Here is an 18020-nt window from a genome sequence, read left to right on the forward strand (position 1 = left end):
CCCCATGCCTACAGTAAGCAAAGGGAGGGAGGGAGCTTTAAGGGCCTGTAGCTTCTGGCTTTCATGGAAGTGCAGGTAGTTACTGTGCAGATGGACATACTACCATCTTGAAGAATCCTCCCCTCCCCCTTTTTCTTTGCAAATGCTATTAAAGATGGCCCAATCTTACTGCTTTATCTGAACTGTCACATTATATACCTGAGGGTCTAAATTAAACATTCAAAAGCAGCCGCCCACCAGGCTCATGGCTCAATTTTGCACTTGAAGGTGATGGTTTAAATACCAATCCAAGCCCATAATGCCTGTTATAGCTGCTAATAAATGTTTGATTCCTGCCCATTTGGGAAAACATTCGCACTGGCTGTATTTTCCATTCTCCGTCCACCATCTTGGAATTGGGTCTCCTCTACAAAGGCTATGGCTACCTATTGATGCTGCCATGAAGGTGTTCGATTTTCTTTTTTTAAATCTACATCCATTCAGTGTTTCAGCATGGGGCAGGAGCAGCGACTAAAGGTGTGAGCAAAAAAAAAATATCACTTTTTATTTTTAACAAATGCACTTGAAACGGGAAGTATATTGTAAATAACCGTACCTCCCCAAGCACGGAGCCTGCAGCCCGCTGGCAGACACGCAGCGGTTATGTAAGCGCAGCGCCTGCATTAGCCTCTGCAGAGCGCTCACACCCGCCGAGGTTCCCGAGGCTGCCTGGGTCCCTGCTCCCTGCAGTCGGGGTCTGGGTGTTACAGTTGACTCAGGCGTAGCAGATGCTTAATTGAATGGACCTCCAGGGTCAGCGCGCGGAGGTCATCCTTTGACAGCCTCGGGGTGTGATTTGTGGTCCCTGGAGATGCTGAAGGACTCATTCTTAAAATCGAGGGCTTTCCTGAGATGGCTCATTATGGTTCATTCACAAAGTTACTGCGCTTCCTCCCCAGGGTTTAGCACCGGCGCTTCCCGGGCTCTTGCTCACCCTGTCTGATTCATAGGTTTTATTTTTTGAAGCTGAGAGTGACTTCACTCATGGATTTGGAGATGGCAGCCTGCATCCGTGGATGGTTTCAGGACGCCTGTGTCTTCTCTTAAAATAAATCCAGTACCGTGGGTGCATTTGGGAATGGGCATTGTCGGCTAAGAGCTCTTCTCAGGTTCTCATGTGGGATCCAGACCCCCAAAAGGTCGGCGGGGCCCTAAATCAACGTCTCCTGTTTATGAAGGGGGCGGGGTGTGACCCTAAATGCTTTGTACCCACCTCATCCAGATTAGCAGTGGCCCAGCCAGGATTAGAGCCTCCAATTTGGTGATTTCTAGGCCAGCATTTTCCCCACGGCCCTGCAGGATGCTGCTAAAGGAGAACATGTTTTAACTCATGAAAGAGAAACACGGGAAGTTAAATGATGGTGCATTGATCACACAAAGCATCTTGTTGTTAGAGCGATCCCGCTCTCCAGGGAAGCACCCCACCCGCGCCGGCCCCGACTCCTGCAGGCACAGGATGGGTTCTCGAACCCGCACTCCCAGGCAGATGGTGAAACCACATTCCAAACCCAGGCCTTTGTGGTCCTGATTCAGGGGAGGGCTGCAGATGAATGAACGCTTTTTAATTTTTTTTCACCCTCAGAACTCTCTGCAGGCTAATACCTCTCATGTCTGTTGCAAAAAGGTGTGGAGGGTGGATTTTCTATTTCAATAACCCCACAATGAGGCGGCATTTCACAGGCTCGTTTTGATTCATAGGAAGTCGTTGCATAACTGATTCATTGAGCTAGAATCTGTGGAGGGAAGAGAGAGAGGAGCATGCCTGCCTTCCTCGGAGCAAGGACAGCGTCCTGTTCCCAGCTCTGCCACCAGGGGCTGGATGGGACTTGCTCTCTGGGGCTCCATTTCCACATCTGTGAAAGGAAGGCGGTGGCGGCCTGGGTATGTAATCTAGTAACTGCTAATGTGTCGTATAGTGCTATAGGACTCCGTTGTATTGCACAGAGTATGTGGTCTACAATGGTTATACAGGTAGCTGAATAGTGTTCATGTCCATTTTTCTTTTCTTTCTTTTTTTCTTTCCCGGAAGGAATATAAGGTGTTATCTCTGTTGCTTGGGATGGGTCATCCTCAGATTTTGCATTAATTCTTCTTAAACAGAGTTAATTGGGAGAGAAAAGTAATAAAACTGACTTTTTGTCATGAGTTTTTTTGTCTCGCAAAAACACTCTTACCTTGCCCTAACCGGTTTGGCTCAGCGGATAGAGCGTCGGCCTGCGGACTCAAGGGTCCCAGGTTTGATTCTGGTCAAGGGCATGTACCTTGGTTGCAGGCACATCCCCAGTAGGGGGTGTGCAAGAGGCAGCTGATCGATGTTTCTAACTCTCTATCCCAGTTCCTTTCTCTCTGTAAAAAATCAATAAAATATATATAAAAAAAACACTCTTACCTTCACTTTTTCATATCACCCTCCCAAATAGCATTTGCCCATATTACATATGACATCTGGGAGGCCCAGAGTGGTCCAGCGACTTCTTCAAGGGCATACAGCTGGCAGGACACAGGCCCAGGGTGGTCTGGGTTCCAGGTCAGCACACCCTTTGTCATCGCAGAAGCTGGCTCCCGTGGGAGGTGCTCGCATGCTGTGATTGGCCGTCCAAGAGCCCCTCTGACTCTTGGTCTTGTTGTTCATTCTGCCCTAGGTGTTTGATATCAGCTGCTACCAGGAGTCCCTGGCCCCGTGCTTTTGCCTGTCTGCCCACAGCAACATCAACCAAATCACCGAGATTCTCCTGGGGGAGACCAAAGCTTATGTGTTCTTTGAGCGGAGCTATGGGGACATGCATTCCTTCGTCCGCACGTGCAAGAAGCTGAGGGAGGAGGAGGCGGCCAGACTGTTCTACCAGATCGCCTCTGCCGTGGCCCACTGCCACGACGGGGGGCTGGTGCTGCGTGACCTCAAGCTACGGAAATTCATCTTTAAGGACGAAGAGAGGTGAGTCTCATTTCCATCCACACCACAACGGCTGCTCTGAGCAGCCTGCTGAGAGCTGCGCGGAGGCTGTTCTGCTGCCTGTGGGCTGGGTGTGGGGAAGACAGCCTGGAGGGACAAAGGCGTGAGTATCATCAGGCTTGACGTGCCCTTGGAAAGTAGTCACCCCTGACTCCCAAGGTGTTATCCGATGCTCCAAGGACAGGTGCAGAGTATGTTGTGACCTGCTAATTATTTTGGTTTTGGTGTTCTGAACTCTGAAGGTGGCTGCCAGCCTGGGTGGCATTTTCAGTGTGAATGAGGAAAGATTTTCCAAACTCTACCTTCAGCACATTCAGTGCCTGGCATCCATCCTTTAATATTCATTCATTCATTCATTCCCTCCTTCAATGGATATTTCCTCAATATATAGTATTAGTCACAGTTCTCAGTGCTATGAATAGCAAGATACATTTAACTAGTCAACTGACCTTCAAAGATGGTGTTACAGGCCCTAAATAAAGGTAGGTAGTGGGTCAGATGGGATTGGGAACTGGGATGGCGGTACCAACCAGGATGCAGAGTCCAGAGGTTTTTTATAAGAGCGATGACTCTGGGGCCAAGACTTGAAGGAGGAATATGTCATAGGCAACGTGGGCAGGACCGGCCCTCCAGGTGAGGAGCCTGCTGCTGCACATCCACAGCCCGCGAAGGTCCCGGTTATTTTTGGAGACAGCTGGACAGGATGCTGGGCATCTGGCTTCCATTTCTGGTTCTTCCATTAACTCATTACATTCTATTTAGCAGACCCCACGGGGGCCCTGCTTTCTCCTCCAGCTGACTTTGATTGAAAAAACTCTTTCAAGTTCCTTTTTCCTTTCTAATAATGTGCTTTTTTAGGGGGGTGGGGGGTGGAGGCAGCTGATTTATCTTCATCGCTGACTATTCCAAGAATTGTCCTAGAGGGCCTACGTGCGTGAGGTCACGGAATCCTCAGGGCCGCCTGTTGGGAAAGTGGATAGTGGCGTGCAAGTCCATTGTCACAGCTGTTGCACACCGCCTGAATGCAGGTCCAGCACGCGTCACTCACGCAGCTCGCATTTCTGGAATGCCTTTTGTGTGTCTGCACAGGGCTTGCTACCTTCCGCCCCAGTGGCCTGTGATATTTTTGGGCTGTTGCTTATAGGCATCTGAATGAGACAGATCCAGTGGCGTGGGCGTGGGTTTTCCCTCATGCGCTTTGAGCTGATTGGGAAGTAAATGCCTGGGAAGCATTTGGGGATTAACAAGGGAAGAGGGCCTGTGGCTGCGTAACCCAAGTGGAATAATTCCGTGAGCGTTTAATCCAGATGGTGTACAAAGTGCAGACGCCACTGGGTTCCCCAGGCCCACAGAGGTTGGGTATCGTTCCATATTTATACCCATTAAGGGGTGTCAGAGGTATCTGTGGCAGTTACATCCAGGTCTTGATAGTGAATGACTTTTAGTTTTATTAACAAACTGAAGAAGAGAGAGATACTCTGAGATCTAGAGCAGTGATGGCGAACCTATGAACTCATTTTTTGGTTGATTTTTCTTTGTTAAATGGCATTTAAATATATAAAATAAATATCAAAAATATAAGTCTTTGTGTTACTATGGTTGCAAAGATCAAAAAATTTCTATATGTGACACGGCACCAGAGTTAAGTTAGGGTTTTTCAAAATGCTGACACTCTGGGCTCAAAAGGTTCGCCATCACTGAAGAGTGTGGGGGATGCTTATCTTTTCTGCAACTCAGAGGCTTCTGCCCTTGGAGCCTGGAGGCCCAGGCCCTTACCTGGTCTTGCCTTTAATATCTGGTGTGACCTGAGCTGGTCCCCTCCCCCAGCCTCCAGTCCTTATCTCTGTCCTGGATGTTATATTGGCTCTTTCTGAGCCATAACATTCAGGTATGTGCTTCTTTGAGTATTCTCATTTGGAAGGTGGATCTATATCTGAAAAGGCATCCTTAAAAAAAAAAAATTATTGTCCCCCTTTTTCCTCTACTGACCCCTTCTAGCTGCCCTCCTCCCTCCCCTTCCCCCCCCACCTCTCTCAGGCCTTCACCACCCTATTGTCTGTGTCCTGGGGATATGCATATATGCATACAGTTCTTCGGATGATCTCTTCCCACCCATCCACCCCTGCCTTCCCCCTAAGATTCAGCAGTCTGTTCTATGCTTCTGTGTCTCTGGATCTGTTTTGTTCATCAGTTTATTCTGTTTATTAGATTCCACGTATGAGTGAGATTTTGCCCTCCTGTGTTCCGCCTTTCTTGGAGATGTATCCAAATGTAAACTACAAATGCAAGAGTTAATATTTGGTGGCATCTGTAAGGTCCTTCTCTGAGGTTATCCTGTAACTTACTTCTCCCTGTAAACTGGAGAGGTGACAATCACATGTCCGGGTTACTGGCGGGGGCTCCGAAGGGCAGCATGGGGGCGGGGGTGTCTCAGATGGGAAGGAACAATTGCCTGGGCAGATTCTCTGATGAGACAGCTCCCAAGAAAGCCACTTACCCGACAGATGGAGTAGGACAGCAGGTGGATGCCCGTCTCTGGGATCCCCTTTTGAAGCACCATCTTTGATCGTCTCTCTTCAGAGAGGAGTTTCAGGCATCAGCAAGCACCTGGGGTGGCAGGTCCAGCCATGGCTCACCATGGTACATGTGTGTTTGTGAAGTGAAGCAGAGTAGGGTGGACGTCCCAGGTCACAGGACGTAGAGCAGGAGTGGCGTCTGGGAGTCCCCAAGGGCCTGGGGAGCCAAGCCCAGAGGTGAGCTTGCTCCGGTGCCCACAGCCAGCTGGCAGCAAGTAGGGGCTGAGGCAGAGCTCACACTCGCCTTTGTGGGGCCTTCCCCAGGCCTGGCCTGCCCTGGCCTCTATGACAATGGGTCGAAGGGTTGCCAAGGAGCATGTCTTGGCAAAGCCCAAATCCTTGATGTCCTAGCGCCTCAGGAAGACACACCAAGATGCAAGAAGCTTCCAACAGGAGGACGGAGATCACTGGTGTTCGCTTCAGAGTTATGTTTGACTTTTGCAAAAGAGCATGACCCTTGCTAGAAAGAACTAGAAGAAGTGTCCCATATGGTTGGGAACCCAGAACCGTTCCCTGGAGCAAACATATCAAAGCTAAGCCGTTTTGCATTTTAAGGAGCATTTGCCTTTAGAAAAAGAAAGCATTAGCCTGTCATCTGTCCCTCGCATGTCTAAGAGCACGTGGTCCCTGCAGCCCTGCTTTCCCGAGGGGCCACGGGAGAGGAGAACCGCCCCATCTGATGGGTGGTGATGGCCACACAGGAGTGAAGTGACCTTGCTCCAGGTCACACAACCTGTTTGATGATGGCACTAGCCTGGAAATCCTGTCACTTCACCCCAGAGCCCCATGGCCTGCTGCAGTCCCAGGGGACTTGCTGTTCTGAACATGGCAAGTGTCTCCGTCTGATAGGTCTGAGAAGGTCGTACTCAGTGTCCTCATCAGTAGCTGCTAAGACTTTTTTTTAAACCAACTGTCAAGTGTTTGTAAAAAGGGAGTCATGCCTAGTAGCCTTTTCCTTCTTAGTGTTGTTTTGGTTTTGAACCTCGGTTGCAGAGAGTGAGACCCTGGTTTGTCACGTATCAATCATAGTTATCCCTCCTGATTCCCAGCAGACGAGTCTCCGGGGCCCACACAGTGGCCTACAGGGAACAGGAGTCCTGCAGGGGCCCTGGGACCTCGTGGGGGCCTCGCTGCTGACAGATCTCACCTTCTATCTGGTAACTAGGACCTAACCCATGGGCGTTTCAGTAAGACCGAAGCGTCCTCCTCTCCTGATAGACAATGTGGGGAAACGGGTTGGAGCTGAAAGACTTTTAGAAGGGAAATGATGGCATTTGCCTGTTTTCTGCACCTTCATGCATGGTCCTCAGAGGGAAAAGCATAGAAGAGACTTGGAAGGGCTGCTTTATTATTAATCTTCAAATGTTTGCACATTAGTCTTCTCAGAGATAGGCGTGTCCTTCCTTGATGCCCTTGAAAGTGATTGGAGGCACAGGCATTACCCATTGGAATTGGCGACACCCGGTCCACAAGGAGATCTGCCTGTGGGCGGCTCCCACGCGTAGACTTTTCGTCCTGGACCACCTGGAACTCTGAGTCCATGGTCAGCCATCGAGTGGCACTGCCAACACCGGAAGTCATTGCCCACAGTCACACTGCAGACGTTGTACACAGATGGCACTCAGCCTTGCCTTCGACCCGAAGCCCGTGTGCCTGTGCCGTCCACCTCTGGGTTGCAGTAGCAGCATCTCAGACTCTCCTGCTTCTGTTTTATTTTGACTGAGGCTCGAGATTCAAATTCTGGCTCTACCACAATGAGCCACCTGATCGTGGCTATGCGATGTAACGCTTCTACGCTGCAGCTTCCTCCGAGCTGAAGTGACAGGGGCATCCCTGAGAGGTGGTTGTGAAAGTTCAAGGAGAGGATACTTCGACTCACAGGGTGAGGCGGGCTCTTACTGATGGACAGCTGGTCCTAGCGTCATTGACGAAACTATGGTGAGCGGTTCCCAGGGTGCTGTGGGCTCCTGGGGGAACGGGGCCCGTCTCTCCGGCAGCCATTTCCGTGAAGAGCAGGGGCTCCTGTGATGTCAGGGTTCAGATTGAAGCCACATCCTCTTCTCTCTGTTGAGTTATCGTCACTGAATCAGTGCTGGGAGGACGACTGGTAGAGGTCAAGTGCATGTGCTGTGGAACCTTCTACTCTGAAAGGCCAGACGGTTGACAAGATGTACGCAAAGGAAGGTGGACACCAGGCTCACCGGAGAGTGAAGGGTGCCACCCACCGGGCCTGGACCGGCCCTGTTTCCTGCCCTGCGCCTCCACCGGCCCTGATGTTTCTGCAGGCACAGCCCCCCTTCTTTTGTTTTCGTTTTGAGGAAGTTAAACCCCTACCCGGGTTGAATTCGTCCTGGGCACACCCTTTGCATCCACAGTTCTTATAGTCAAATCTGCACGGGAGGGGCCCCCCTGGGTGTGGGTTGGGCCTTGAATCAATAGAGGGCAGTGCCCAAACCCCCAAAGGTTGTGCCCGTGTCTGTGTCCTCCAGCCCCCCTAGCCTGCTGTGGCATTAGAGTGGTCTGCGTGGTCAGCTGTTCTTTGGGGCCCCGTGTTGCAGTCTGAACCTCTCAGGGGAGGCCTGCACTTGGGAGAGGCTGGTTACTCCCGTGTGGAGGCAGAGCCACTGTCTGGATAGGGATCTCCGCTCTTGCACTTAACCTTGCCAAGTCACCTCACCGCCTCTGCTCAGAGCGCCTCCTCCGTGGAGAGAACAAGGCTTTCCCCCAGGGAGTCAATGAATGAGTGCGGTGAACCCGTGCTTGGCTCCGAATTCACACCTGCTGTCCTGAGCCTCCCCGCCACGGGGCTCTGTCTCTCGGGGTGACCCGGGGCCACCTCGCTGACTCGGGGTGGGAAGAGTCCTCTCAGCTGGGGCAGCCTTGGGTGCAGGCAGGGCTGCCGAAAGGAAGTCCCTGTTTTGCCAGCTTGGCTCCTCTCCCTTGGGATGAGGCTCCCTGCCACCCGTCACTCCCCGCCCCCAGTCAAGGCCCGGTGTTGACATTTCATTGCACAGAAATGCCCCTGTGAATGGAGAAACATGCCCCTGTACATGTTTCCTCTTTGGTTAGAAGATCTTTATCAATTGACGTCACACGTTTCATTTCCTCTGCTCTGTGGAAGCTGATCTGTGCCCGTGTCTGCAGGAGGGAGCTGGGACCCCGTGTAGGAACCTGGGGCCACCTGTTCCATCCCCCGCTGCGCCTCATGCTGGGGATGGGGGCATTTCTCCCTCCCTCCCCAACCTGGGCCGGGCTCTTTCTCTGTTGTTAGCATCTCTCCTGGCTCTTCCTTTAGATCTCCAAGCTGCTCCCACCTCTGTTGAAGCTGTAAGATCCAACAGGGCAGAGAGGGCAGGCACCGAGCTTCCTTACATTGACAGCCAATGACATGAGCTCCTGGAATTCCCATCTTTATGTTGACCTTGCCGACCCTTGGGGAAGGCTCAGGTACCCACCCTTTTTCCCAGGATGGCGAGGAGTCCTCTCCCCCAACTCCCACTCTCTGTCACGGGGCGCCTCTCTGTTCTGCATGCCCATGTCTGTGTCTCAGGAGCTGTCGCTTGGTCCCCACTCTTGGAACACGGTGGGCACTGAATCAGTGAAGACCCCCTTCATGGAGTAGGAGCAGCTCGGATTGGGTTCTAGTGACAGAAGGAGGGGGGCAAGGAGGAGTACGGGCCATGGGTGTCATTGCCTGGGATGCGAGCCTGAAGGACGAAGGCATATGGATCTGCCGTGGACACACCTTTCAAAGAGAACCACTTCCCCAGGTCCACGTCGCACGAGAAATCCCCTAGCGTTTCCGTCTGGATTGAACGATTTATGAAGACCCTGCCATCGGTGTCCGTGTTGGGGTGTCATTTCCCTTAGGAAGGGCCTCAGCGCAGTGCGTGGGGAGCTGCCTCGGGGGGGTCTCTGCTTAGGAATAGACTCAACAGGAGGGAAGGGAGTTTGAGCAAAGGCCAGGAGTTCCCAGCATGCTGTGTGTCAGGAGGGACATGCTTTGGGGAGACTCTGTGGGGGGGACAGAGGAGGCTGAAGGGACTAGCCTGCGCCCTGACCCCACTCCACCCCGCCCATGGGGCATGGAAGGAAAGTTCTGGACCCTAAGCAGCTGGGCAGGTGCACCTGGCTGTCTGGGAGGACAGGGCTGGCTGGGCCCTCGTCCCAGCATTAGTGGGAGGTGTGTGCAGACGCCTGTCTGAGGGGCCATCGGGGAATGATTGATTTGGGGCCGGGGATCCTACAGGAGCAGGGCTAAGTGCGGGGCAGCGGGAGGCCACTGGCGCATTGATGAGGAGCCCTGAGCTGCTTTGTCTGTCTGGGGATTCCCTGCCTGTTCCTATGGAGACGGCAGGCTGTGCTGTACCTTCCTGAAGAGAAGGCCTTGGAGGTGGTGGCTTCCCCGCTCTCCCAGGGGCCAAGAAGACTCCTGCGACTGTGCCTGCAGGCAGTTAATGTAGGCCCATGCATGAGGCCCGTGCATGAGGCCCGTGCATGAGGCCAGGCAGCGGTGCAGTGGGAACACCTCCGGGTATGAGTTGGATTGAGATTCTCATCCCAACTGTGGGACTTCCTAGCAGGTACTTCATCTTTCTAAGCCATGATGTTCTCCTTCATCAAGTCCAGCTCCCTGATGTGTGTGTGAGGTGCCCAGAGGGTACAGCTCCCAGCACAGCTCACCAGCCCCTCTCCTGGGCCCCGCCCCGGGGACTCTCCTCTCCCTGAAGCGTCTCCCTTCCTGGTGTCCCGGCTGCTCTGTGCTCACTGCTGAGCAGCTTGGCCTTGGAACTGGGCCTGTCACTGCATCTGCTGGACCTGGTGCGTTGGTGGCTCTCAGAGGTGACTGCTGGAAAAATTTATGCGCATAGAAACCAGAATTAAAGGAGTGAAGGTCTATTGGGCAGAGTTTAGCGGCCCATAGAGACCCAGCGGTGGCTGCCAGGTTGGCTTGGTGCTGGGACGGTCCTTCCCTAGCTCCCCCCCGCCCCCGCTCAGCTACAGCCCCAGGTGGCTCTTTGCTGGCACCAGGACTGGTGGCCAAGGGTGGCGTCGCAGTAGCAGGCAGAGCAAGGCCAGACCTGGCTGCAGCTGATGGTCTCACTCGACCCTTGGCCGGCTTGGACCCACCCCCTGGAATGGCCTTCAATGACTTCTCCGGATTCCACTGACCTCAGGCCACCGGACTTCCCATCCTGGCCAGGCCCACGTTGCCTGGCTGAACTCCCAGCCCCGCCCCGCCCTGGCCCAGCCTGTCCTCATCGCTTCCTGCCCAGAGCCCAGGGCTGTGTAAAGGCTTAAAAGCCAGGCCTGGTCTTCTTGTGTAGGCCAGTTTTGAGATTTTGGAAGGAGCACTAAATTTGGAGGCCGAACACTTGGGTTTGAACCCGAGCTCTGCCACTCAGCTGCTAGGGGACCTTGGACAGGTCGCATCGGCGTTCTGTACCTCAGCTTCGTCATCTGGCACATGGGCAGGTCCAGCTTCCCACGTGCGCCTCGTGAGCTACAGCGGTTTGAGCGGGTTCTGCATAGGCCTGGGCCTTGTTGGTCTCTGTGTACCCAGGGTTTTCCTTAAAAGTGTCCCCATTTTTGACGGAGGAAACCTGGGATGCTGGTGCCACAATGCACTTTGGAGGGAACTCCCACCCCAGGATCCTCCCGACATGGATTCGGAGCTCAATTTTTTTTCAGTTACCCTATTCAGGACCACACATTTCATTCTCTGGGCCTCAGTTTCCTTACTTTTTAGGAAGCTTGCACATATAATATTTGCCTTTCAGTTTTGTTAAGAGAAATAGAGACATAGACTGAAGAAATTCCAGTATTTATTTATTTTTTTATTTTTTATTGATTTCAGAGAGGAGGGGAGAGGGAGAGAGATAGAAACATCAATGATAAGAGATTTATTGATCGGCTGCCTCCTGCGTGGCTCACATTGGGGATCAACCCTGAAACCCGGGCATGTGTCCTGACTGGGAATCGAACTGATGATCTCCTGATTCATAGGTCCATGCGCAACCATTGAGCCACTGGCCGGGCAAGAAATTCCAGCATTTAGACATTCAGTTTGTGGTTGCTATTGTTACTATAATTATTACCATCCTAAGGATGCCATATAGGAAGTGTTGCTACCCCTATAGTTTAAAAATTAAACTTAAAATCAGGACTTGTAAAGCTGACAGAGCCCTTTTCAGTCCATGTAGCCATAGTTTTCATTTATAAATGTGAAGGCCAATGCTGCTCCCCGAAGCGGGGAGCGGAGCTGTGTCCTGCTGGTTCTGGCTTCCTCACCTGGCTCGGGAGCCAACGACACCAGGCCTGGCACTGGCTGGGCCGGCCCCGAGTACACAGGCTGCCCCGTGAGAGCCACGTTCATTCAGAGGTCGAGAGCAGAGCAGGCTGTGCCGCGCCTGGGCCGGGGCCAGGTTGCAAGACGCATGTGGGGAGGCAGCGTCTGGGCCAAAGGCATCCTGCCCTGAGCTCGTGGCTCTCTCCTCCAAGAAGCCACAGGAACAGCCACTGTCATTTGCAGCGTTTTGGTCACCAGCATCCTCCTTGTCACTCTTGGGACTCTGTATTCTTCATGTACCACCACCTCTCGGACGCCCATCCTGCAGACCTCCCTCAGGACTGAGTAAAGTGAGCAGGAGCGAGCTGGGCACCTGGGTGGGGGAAGGACATGCCAGGTTGGGGGAAAAACAAGTGCAAAGAGCCCAGCAAGGAATCTGGGCATAGAACTCATATCCACGTCCATCTGCCTGAGGCTTGTCCATCTGTCTTCCCCTCCAGGCTCTGGGGTCGAAGTGAGACCCTGTCTTAATAGGAAACGCGATCTGAGTGGCCAGCATGTGCCGCCGTGTTGCTGGTCTCTCGGTAGATACTGCACAAGTCCTATGGGAGCATTGCTCATTGAATCCCCCAGAACTGAGCAAATGGGTGTCACGTGTCATGCCTGCACCCCAAGTTCCTACTTTAAATGCCCAAATGATGGACATTTGAATTATTAGGGCCACCGATGGTCACGAAAATAAATTTCTTCGCCTGGAAATTTATAGTCTTCGGGCTCTTCAGGGGACATCTGATGTGGAAAGCAGATTCATTCATTTCCTCCCACTCGGACCCACACAGGTGCTCCGCCAGGCCTCCCTGACCCACGTTATAGAGGCGAGGGCAGTGGCCCCCATTCCCGGAGTGGGAGTCAAGCCCCAGAGACCTTCCTTGTGTAACAAGTCCGTGGGGACTGGACCGGAACTCCAGCCCCGCTTGGTCCCTGCCATGCGCACCCTGGAAGGACCTTGTCTAAAGACGTAACCCAGGCCGCCCGCCTCGACCCTTGCCTGGGAGTGATGTAAACAAGTTCAGGATGTTCCCAGAAGCAGGCAAGGTCAGACGCCTGCCTGTGAGGCTGTTTCCTCTGCGTCCTTTTCCTGGCTTCTCCTTCCCTCCTCCCTCCCCTGCCTGGGATGCGGGTGCTCCTCCATCCAGGGAGCAGGCTCCTGCCCGGGCCGCCTGCCCTGGTCCAGGGCGCACCTGTGCTGCCCACGTAGCTGGAGCCTCGCTGGCTGAGCTCACAACCCAGAGAGGTGAGCGCCCGGCCCCCAACTAGCCCTACTAGCCAGACGAGCCTGCCCACCCTCTCAGCCTCAGGCTCAGGATCCACATGGAGGGAAGATCATTTTTGCTTTGGAAGTTGATCTTAGGGACTTTGAGAGCAGGCGGAGGTACCTGGCACACGTTCCGTGCCATAGCGTGGTCTTTGGTGTCTGGTAACTTTCGAGTTGCACTGGCAGACTGTGTGGCTGCCCTGCCCCAGCACACACCACACTGGATGTGACAAGCAGGTCGGGACACAACACAAGGGTGAGTTTGGGGACAGTTGGACCGCAGCGCATGGGGTGTCTTGATTTCACTCTCAAATTCCCTAGGTATTTGCATAACCTCTGAGTCCCATCTCCAAGTGGGGAGGGGTGGGAGGGGTGGGGAGGGGGGCTGCAGGGAGGGGTTCGTTGACAGGAGAGAGCCCTTTCGAATTTTCTTGGGCCCTTTCTGGAGAAGGACCCCAGAAGAGGGCTTAGGATGCAGGTGTGGTCCTTGCTGCCTGGGGGAGAGGCGTGGGGGAAGGAGAGAGTCTGAACCTAGGGGTGTGACCTGGACAGGGATGAGAGTGACAGGGCTTTAGATGGGGCTTAGCAAAGAGCTCGAAGCGCTGCAGTCTGTCCCTGGAAGGGCTGGGTGGCATCTCCCTCCACCCACACCGGAAGTAATTTACAGCACCTGCTTCCGTGGCGCCTTCACGTGACCTCACTAAGCCTGGCCAGGGAGGCAGCTGGTGCTTGCTTCTTTAAAGCTGAGCCCACAGAAACGCTGAGGGCATAACTGTGAGATTGCCTTTCACCCGTGGACCGAGTGTCTGCCGTGTGCTGGGGACCAGCGTAGGTGCTGAAGGCATCGCAGTAACACAGGTGATGGTCTCTATGCGCAAGGGGCCCTCAGCCACCTGCCCATGGCTCCAGCAGGGGGAATGAGGCAATCACCCCGGGATGAGCATGGGAATAAGACATATAGCGAACATGCGTCGTGTTCAGGTGGTGACGAGGGGGTAGGGAGCAGCGGGATGGGGCTGCACTGTATGGGGTGGTCAGGCCAGGCCTCTTGCATAAAGTTCACCTGTGCAGAGACCTGAGCGAGTGGGAGTGAGCTGCACTGGCGTCTGGAGAAGTGCATTTGGGGTGAGGGCCTGAGGGGGACCCTGTTCAAAGGCCCCGGGAAGGACCCAGGTCCGTCTGCGTGTTTGAGGAACAGTGGGGAGGCTGGGATGGAGAGAGGGGCAGGGCTGAAGACAAGGCTGAGATGCCTTGGGTCACTGCGGCCTCGGCGAAGGTGTTGGCCTTACCTGGTGAGCGTCCGCAGAGGAGCCCAGCCCGGGCTTGACCCTCCGGTTCCGATTTAGTGCTCATTTCGCTTCTGTGTTCCTCTCCCGCTGGGTAGGCTTATGATCATTATTACTGTTCTTTCCTCTGCGATGATTATTCCCGCAGCTCCTCTGCTGCCAAGACAGTGCACTTGGAGTTGAGGAGTCTGGCTCCCTCCTGAACTGGGCAGGCGCATTTAAGGGTGAGAATGGGCGGAGGAAGCTGTGGAGAGAGCCCACCTGTGCCTGTGGTTTGCGCTTCCCTCCCCTCCGCCCCTTGCGTCTCACTGACTCACCTCCAGTCTCTGCTGTGGGTCAGCCCACCTGCCCCCTTAGAGGAGAAAAAGCAAAGCAAGAGGGGTTCTGTACGTAGTCAGCACGATTTCGGATTAGCACCCTCGACCCTCCCTGCCTTTCTGGGCCATTCGCTGTCGGAAGAGGAGATGGTGTGGACCACGGATTAGGACAGAGCAGGGGGAGCACATGTCACAGATCCGCTGCTCTGCATCCTGGAGCCCCGGGATGGCCATCCAGCAGACGTTCAGGCTGTCTTGTCCAGATAGATGCCCAACAGTGAGAAGGTACTTCATGCTAAGGAACCTTACACTTAAAAATGGTAAATGTGGGAAATTTTATGCAAATTTTACCGCAATAAACAACTAAAAAAAAAAAACCAACAAAGAAAGGTTACCCTCTTCAACAGTCCTCTGTAAGGCTGAGAGGCGTAGAGGTTGAGTGACTGCTCCACAGCCACACCGCAGGTGGAGATGTCTGGCCTCAGTCCACTCTCCTAGCTCCAACCCACACCATTTCTTTTCTTTTTTAAAAATATATTTTATTGATTTTTTGCAGAGAGGAAGGGAAAGGGATAGAGAGTTAGAAACATTGATGAAAGAGAAACATTGATCAGCTGCCTCCTGCATACCTCCTACTGGGGATGTGCCTGCAACCAAGGTATATGCCCTTGACTGGAATCGAACCTGGGACACTTCAGTCCACAGGCTGATGCTCTATCCACTGAACCAAACCAGTTAGGGCTACCCACACCATTTCTTGCTCATGGATGGAAATAAGTACCGGGGAGTTGTCACTCCGTGGTCTTTGAAACTGCTAACATCCAAATATGAGATCTTAGCCTGGCCGCTGTGGCTCAGTGGTTGAGTGTCGAACTATGAACTGTGAGGTCACGGATCAATTACCAGTCAGGGCACAGGCTGGGTTGCAGGCTCAATCCCCAGTGTGGGGCACGCAGGAGGCAGCAGATCAATGATTCTCTCCCATCACTGATGTTTCTATCTCTCCCTCTTCCTCTCCCTTCCTCTCTAAAATCAATAAAAATATGTTACAAAAACAAATATGAGATCTTAGATTCGGCTGAGATTTCCTCAGACCTGTCCTGTGGAGCTCTCCCTGGATGAGTTTGAGCCTCGCCTCCTTTCTGGGGCTCTTTGAGTAGCGGTGGTCATCGCCCTAAAAGGCCAAGATGTGCAGTAGGAGGAAGGCGAGAAATAGCAGTGATGGACTGGAGTCGGGGCTCTGACTGAGGACCTTGTGGTATTTCCAAGCACTTTTCTCCTTTCTGGGCATGTGAGCCTCATGACACCTGGGCAGCAGGGAGATGAAGGAACCACTTGACGTGACTGATAGGGACCTGGTAGGACCTAGTTGGTGCTATTTATGAGGTTCTAACCCTAAATCTAGTCCCTCCCCCCTGCCTATGTCACCTTCGTGGCAAGCCTTGATCAGGGTGATGGAATAGGGTTCACTGAGTTTATGGGGCCTGAGACGCACTGGCCCTCTGTGCGGGTGGCAGTGTTCTGGGCCAGGAGAGGAGGAGGAGGATTGTGGTGTTAAGCACTGAAAGGTAGTCATTCTCAATTTTCCCCTTAAAAGAATCACAAGATGGGGAGACAGGGATTCTCGCGAGGCCTCTTGGCTAAACAGAGAACACTGGGCTATGGGTTTATGGTGCTGGGTCGGGGACAGCCCTCAGTCTGGAACAAGTCACTTTGCATCCTGGTCCTCAGTTCCATTCACTGGAAAGTATGTATAGCTAATGATAAGAATTCAACTTATTTCCAAAAGTGTTTACTGAGTACTTACTTTATTTTATACCCAGTGATGATATCAAGACCCACTGCATAAAGGCCTAGATTCCAGGGACTCAGAGTTTCATGAAATTTCTCCGCCTCTGTTCTTACCCAGTGCCCCCAGGGGGGTCCTACATTCGTGTCAGCCAGCACTGTGGTCCTCACACGGCAGGGGGAAGATGGGGGAACAGCGTGACAAGTTTGAAAAGGCTCTTGGGCTCATCCTATTATTCACGCACACACACCCATGCACGCAAGCACACACACACACATGTACACACGTGCAACATGGTTGACTTAGGGAGACATGAGGTCAGGCCTTCTGTTTCCCAGCTAAAAGGCTTTGAGCAAGTTACTCAAGCTCTGAGCCCCCATGTTCTGACCTGTAAAATAGGATCGTAGAGCCTTCCATGTCTAACCAAAGCATTGTGTGAGGCCAAAGTGCACTTGAGTAAAGTGAGAGGTCCTTGCAGGCGGTGTGTGCCAGGTTTACCAAGCGTGGTGGACAGAGCTTCTGTCAGCTTCCCAGTTGGTTGGATCTGAGTTCAGATCTTGGGAATCCCAGTCATTACTCAGATGTGACTTGGAGCAGGTGACTTAATGTCTTGTTCCCTCAGCACTAAGACGAGGCAATGCTGTCATTGGTGACCTGTTTACTTGCTAAAGGTTGAGTCCCCTAATAGGTTGTAAGCTTCGTGCAGAGTCCTTGTCAGTCTTGCTCACTCCTGTGTCCCCATCTCTGGAAGGGGGTCTGGCACTAGAAGGTGCTCAGTAAGTAATGCTGAAGGCTGGTGAGCAGATGAAGGAAGGAGTAGGAGTTGCTGGACACCGAGCAGGAGCTGTGAGGTAATGGATGTGTCGGAGCACCCTCAGGAGCTCATGTGTCCTTTCCTTCCTTGCAGGACCCGGGTCAAGCTGGAAAGCCTGGAAGATGCCTACATTCTGCGGGGAGATGATGACTCGCTCTCCGACAAGCACGGCTGCCCGGCCTACGTGAGCCCGGAGATCTTGAACACCAGTGGCAGCTACTCGGGCAAGGCCGCTGACGTGTGGAGCCTGGGCGTGATGCTGTACACCATGTTGGTAGGGCGGTACCCTTTCCATGACATTGAGCCCAGCTCCCTCTTCAGCAAGATCCGGCGCGGCCAGTTCAACATTCCAGAGACGCTGTCGCCCAAGGCCAAGTGCCTCATCCGGAGCATCCTGCGGCGGGAGCCTTCCGAGCGGCTGACCTCGCAGGAAATTCTGGACCATCCTTGGTTTTCGACAGATTTCAGCGTCTCCAGTTCAGGATATGGTGCTAAGGAGGTGTCTGATCAGCTGGTGCCGGATGTCAACATGGAAGAGAACTTGGACCCTTTCTTTAACTGAGCTCACGCCCCACAGAGACTGGGCTGGTACCGGAGCGGCAGAGGGCAGCGAAGGGACTTCCTCCAGGGACCACATGTCAC

At 53.3% G+C, this 18020-nt stretch overlaps 1 protein-coding gene across 1 annotated transcript in view; it reads left to right on the forward strand.

Annotated features, from left to right (window-relative positions):
* TRIB2 (tribbles pseudokinase 2) overlaps positions 1–18014 on the forward strand; it is a 21334-nt gene extending 3320 nt beyond the window's left edge. The window contains exons 2-3 of the mRNA XM_006765186.2: positions 2682–2974; positions 17472–18014. Of these exons, the coding sequence (XP_006765249.1) occupies positions 2682–2974; positions 17472–17940 (762 nt within the window). The 3' untranslated portion in view covers positions 17941–18014. The remainder of the gene's footprint in view (positions 1–2681; positions 2975–17471) is intronic.
* Positions 18015–18020: the final 6 nt, after the last annotated feature.

Source organism: Myotis davidii, unplaced genomic scaffold (assembly GCF_000327345.1).
Source record: "Myotis davidii unplaced genomic scaffold, ASM32734v1 scaffold61, whole genome shotgun sequence".
In the NCBI taxonomy this organism is placed as follows: Eukaryota; Metazoa; Chordata; class Mammalia; order Chiroptera; family Vespertilionidae; genus Myotis; species Myotis davidii.